This window comes from Haemaphysalis longicornis, unplaced genomic scaffold, assembly GCF_048455015.1.
Source record: "Haemaphysalis longicornis isolate Haplotype H1 unplaced genomic scaffold, Haemaphysalis longicornis Haplotype H1 scaffold_2, whole genome shotgun sequence".
Lineage (NCBI taxonomy): Eukaryota > Metazoa > Arthropoda > Arachnida > Ixodida > Ixodidae > Haemaphysalis > Haemaphysalis longicornis.
Genome location: NW_027526295.1, coordinates 4,754,015 through 4,759,275, shown reverse-complemented (window position 1 = coordinate 4,759,275; position 5,261 = coordinate 4,754,015). Strand labels below are relative to the sequence as shown.

General features: G+C 45.5%; 1 protein-coding gene across 1 annotated transcript; it reads right to left on the bottom strand.

The window, feature by feature from the left end:
- Positions 1–2,210: 2,210 nt before the first annotated feature.
- Positions 2,211–4,939, bottom strand: LOC144166971 (uncharacterized). The gene is made up of 3 exons (XM_077696401.1): positions 4,469–4,939; positions 3,366–3,577; positions 2,211–2,580 (listed from the first exon to the last, which is right to left on the bottom strand). The coding sequence occupies exons 1-3, from the start codon at positions 4,937–4,939 to the stop codon at positions 2,265–2,267; spliced, it is 999 nt and encodes a 332-aa protein (XP_077552527.1). The 3' UTR covers positions 2,211–2,264.
- Positions 4,940–5,261: the final 322 nt, after the last annotated feature.

Here is a 5,261-nt window from a genome sequence, read left to right as displayed (position 1 = left end):
ACGAGACAAGAGAGAGCAGGAGACCCAATGCAAGCGGCTCGCGCTGGAGGAGCGCCGACTTGACTTCGAGATGTTGAAGCACTCAGAAAACATGCGTGAACGCAAAAAGGAGCGGGAGGCCCTAGCGGAGGAGCGCCGCCTTAGTGCTGAAGAGCGGCGCTCGCACATCGCGTACCAAGAAGCGCAGCTGAGGCTCATCGAGAGCCTCATTGAAAAGATTCAAAAGTAAATGCCTAAACAACCATGGCTCTGTATTCCATCTCGTGCTTGCTTGCCACCATGACAAGATGCAGGCTAATATTTTGCGAAAAACGCCCTTCTACAGGTGTTTGAGATGATGCCGGGAGGGGTAGGGGGTTAATCAGCTGTGGCCAGACTTTATTTCGCTAAAATTGGCAGAACGACGATGGTTAAAGTGCGATGCAGCTGCATTGATGTAATCATGCCGTGTCACTGGCACGTTGAGTGCGTGGTCCACTATCCCATACTCGCTCGTCATTACATCTGGCCTGCATGGCCTGGAACAATTAAGGTGCTCTAGAAGTGCCAAATTCTTGTGACTAGTGGTGAGCAATGTTGATCAGCTATGAAAAGTTTAGTGGGCAAAACAAAAAAAAATTGAAAACGAGGTACGAGCAATTTTATTTTTTGTTGGTACACAATACAGCACACATGGAAAGAGCATAAGAAAAAAACAAGTACAGTGCCACAGAATTGCGGTGTAAAGGAGTACAGAAGGTATTTTCAAAATGCCCATGTAAATGCTTAAAGGGGCCATGTAGACAAAACAAGTTTCGTTCACTCGAAAGATTGCCTCGTTAAAATCCTACTAACACCAATTCGCACAAATAAGCTCTGTAATCAAGGAAGAAAAAAATCCTGGGCCATCTCCACTAACGTCAAATTTGGGGATGGGCGAAGCATGCAGTGGGAGTAAGAGGTATACAGCTTTGCTGGAAAAGTCTTTGAAGCACGGAGCGTATTTAGCGCGAGGCATTGGAAAACAAGTCTCCCGGTGTTTTAGTACCATGACTACATGAGACGACGCCGCTAAGAGGCTTCGCTCCTATAAGGGAAGGGCCCACTCGCTCATTTCCCACAAGAGAACCTGTGATGTCATTTGTGCCAGCTCTGCAATTGGCTGAGGGAATCAAAAGCAAACGTTCTGCAATTGGCTGACGGAATCAAAAGCAAACGTAAATTAGGCAGGGCTTTTTATAAGGTTGCCGAACGAGCTATTTGCGCTTACAATTAGGGCACATTGTTTTTACAGCAGTAAAAATGGTGGGGTAAACAGCGGAAGGTAAGAAATTACACGTAAACCCAGCAGTACTGATGCCTACTGCTGTTGGTACTGCGCGCACCAGGCATGTTTTAGCTGCACAGCACTGTGGTTATATGGGGTTGTCTGAGATGACACTGGCCGGGTGGCGTAAGCAACTGTGTCTTACGTGACCGTATTTGTCGAGTGAACACCAGGTTTCATGAAACCATTATGTTATACCTTAACAAAAACAAGCCAGGTACAAATACGGTCAAAATAAAGCAAAGGCACAAAACGGCAACCGTTTTCTGCCTTCTGCCTAGATGGTAGCGGCATCTAGGTTGACTAACAGGAAACAAGGAAACAGTAACTTGAAGACCAATTCATGTGATGTCATTGCATATGTCATGAAAACGCATGATTTGGTGGGAGAATCAAAATTTCAACCTAAATTGGCTAACTTCTCAGTGAATAAAGCATTGTTTGCTTACTGACAAGCACTGGGGGCACGGTAAAACATGAAATCTTTCAAATAAACAAAAACTCGTATTTTGTCAGCATGGCCCCTTCATGTTTAAATGTGTTGAGCTTGGGAACTGTAACAATGCCCCTTTGACCCCCTTTATAACCTACACGGAGCTCTGGTACGGGCAACTACACATTTGAAGGCGAGAATGGAACAAGGTATTCGTCAAGGGCTGGTGGGTCCAAATTAAAGTACATGCTAACTTGGCTACAGTAACAAGAGAACCTGTGATGTCATTTGTGCCAGCTCGGCATGCACAGCCTGGAAATAGCAATGATAGCAATTGTCTGAGGAGCCCCATTTTCAATCACAATAATTCTTGCATCTGATCGCCTGGCTGCGGATCTGCAACTTGCCAGTTCATTTTAAGCAGAATAAGCCATGAGCACGCTTGCAGTAATCTGATCTAAAATGCATGCATATTGGTTGGCACAGCGTGGCACTTTAGTAAAAGCACTTGGTACTTTGGTAAAGTTAGAATGTATGTGCATTTGCCAGGAGTGTGGCGACCTTGTACATGCGCCCAACATTTTGCCTGCTCATTTTTTGATTCTTGTGAAAATCAACAAATGCAAATTCCGCTGCCACCTTCCCAAAACCCCATTCCACCGCCAGGCGGACAGCACTCATGCGCTTATTAAACCAGGCTTCATGGGGCTGCAGGCTGGCACCTCCAAAGGGCTTGTACAGCAGCGGCCGGAGAGGGTATGCGGGATCGCCATAAATGACATATGGGTGACCCATCGTGACCTTTTCCAGGTTGTCATAGAGGCGGGTCTCCCCAAGGATTCTTGAAATACAGAAGCCAGTACAAACGGCCAGTAACACAAACGCAAGCACAATGCAAAATCATGTGTTAAGATGTAATTTGGTCGGCTTGTACCTATCCTGAATGGCTCGAACGGTGCATATTAACTTTCGTATCTAAAATACTTTTCTTGTCACAACTTGCATCTTAGGGTACCTAACACACGGGCTCAGCAAAAATGTGGAGCTGTTTTTTTGCCTTTACCAATAAACTGGGTGGAAGCCTGCTTTCCGTTTTTCATTGACTAGTGCATGTGCAGTTTACTGACCCGAAATGAACAGCTCTTATATTTTTTCACTACCTGAATAGTATAGCTGCTCACTGGCAGGCTTTACGAAGTAGTACCTATCATTCGTTGATGCACCTTTTGGCTACTGACAAGCCTTCCCGACTTCAAGCCTGCCACGCAGGAATTTTTTTCCTTAGCAAAAGCTGCAAAAAGGAGGGGTGGCTTTAATCTTAAAGGTAAACTAAAATGGAGAGTCGAGCTAGTTGGTGAACATGCATCGTTGAAAATTAAGTTCGCGCTTAATTTTTAATAATGCATGCTCACCAAGTAGCAAAAACTGCTTAGGCCCCCCACCATCTGCTTGCCAGCTTGTGGAAACAGCAGTACTGTGTAAATTGGGAGGGGGAAATACTGAGTTTGTACGGTTAAAAATATGTATCTTGTAGGTGTATTGGAGATAAGTGAGTTACTAAAGGCTAGTAAGATGAACAAAGTTAGTTTGTTTTCATGGCCCCTGTAACGAAAGTCCCAACCATGCTCACCCGCGTCATGTCGCCGCCCCCTGAAGGGCCCATCCAGTTGACAAATTATGCCGTTCGGGCACATCACTGCCTGGTACTTGTGCACAAGGCACCTCTTGTGGCCTGAAAAGTGTTCCTGTTGCTCCTCCGTTGGCCGACAAATTCGGCGGGCTGTTCCGTCGACAAATCCCCGGCAGTTCTTGAGGGGGGCACCTTTGGCATGCACAGCCTGGAAATAGCAATGATAGCAATTGTCTGAGGAGCCCCATTTTCAATCACAATAATTCTTGCATCTGCTCGCCTGGGTGTGGATCCGCAACTTTCCAGTTCATTTTAAGCAGAATAAGCCATGAGCACGCTTGCAGTAATCTGATCTAAAATGCATGCATATCGGTTGGCACAGCGTGGCACTTTGGTAAAAGCACTTGGTACTTTGGTAAAGTTACTCTGTTGAAATGGGGGTTTAGTCTAGCTTCTGTTGTCTCAAAGGCTTTCCTACGCAGGAGCATGAGAAAACTCTACTAGATTTCCCAAAGTTTAGTGCATAAATATGTTAGATCAGTATTGTGTGGGATCTACCAACAGCATTGCGTGAAGTGAAATTAGACAAGTTGGTAAACTATCTGTGCAATATGTCTTTGAAAGTAATACAAGACGACAAAGCATGCTTAGTTTAAAACAGAAATTGGGCTGGCACACGCTACAGCCAAGAAAAAAATTTTTGGCGAATACTGTTCGACAATATATACTTACAAATTATGCTACCTCGTGACAAATATTTGTTTTGTCACATTACATGCCACTGTGACCCGACCACAATCACAAAGTGCATGGATATAGCTCAACTGATTTGCTACAGTTATCATCTATCGTAGGACGCCCAGAATAGAACGGTCTAGCTTCTTCTTTGGCATTTGGGGTTCGTGAAGGCATTGTAAAAACTGTCCAGGTGGAGATTGAAAAGTGCTGTCTTGTTTGTGTGGGCACTATATTTTTTGTGTATGCACCTCTCCACTGTAATGCCACAGACAGCGATGTAATTGTAATGCTTGTTTCTGTTTGCACTGCGTGGTTTTTTTTTTATATGCGCCCCTCTTTTATATGCAACATATATTCTCACCTCGGAAAATCGCTCCAGGCTGTCCAAATTCAGCCACGTGTGTGTAGTCAGGTCGTAACGCAGGTGCCCGAAGTGGTATTCCACGTGTGCCAGAACTTGGTTCACCACACTCGAAATGACAGAAAGATGCCGGTTAAACATCATCTCCAGGTCGACCAGTCGGTTTGGGTAGGCAAGACATCTCAAAGTCATACACAACGCCTCGCGTCCTGGCACCGGCACACGCTGCGCGCTCACGACCTTGTCAGGCATCATGAGGCAGGAATATAAATACTCAAAGTGCACTTTCTTGAACCTGAACATGCGTTGAAATTCGGGGCTGTCTAGCCTTGCTACGTTGAGCAGTCCACGTGCTGCTAAATTGCGGCGCGGCTCCGGTTCCAGTTCCAACAAGTACGCATCCTCGATATCGCGCCAAGATAGACACCGCATCAACAGCGGATCTGAAAGGATGCTGCTGTATTGAGCCATAGCAGAAGGTGAACTCTAAACTGGAGCACAGCAGCTTAGCTACAACACTCTGCTAGAAGGCACTGCCATGACGGACTCGACGGCAGGAGATTGGCTTGGCTTGTGATAGGCTAGTCTGGCCTAATCAGGAAACCGCCAACGGCTTCCTGGGCCTCAATTGTCTATAAATAATGACTGAAAAAGCAAGCACTGCGAGAAATAAATGCTATTGATGGAATTCAACATATATTCGACAAAAAAATGCTGGTATCATCATCATTTTGTGTCTGTTGCGTTAAAATTTCCGCACGCTAACCAGCGAAAAACGGTACGCTAAAATGCG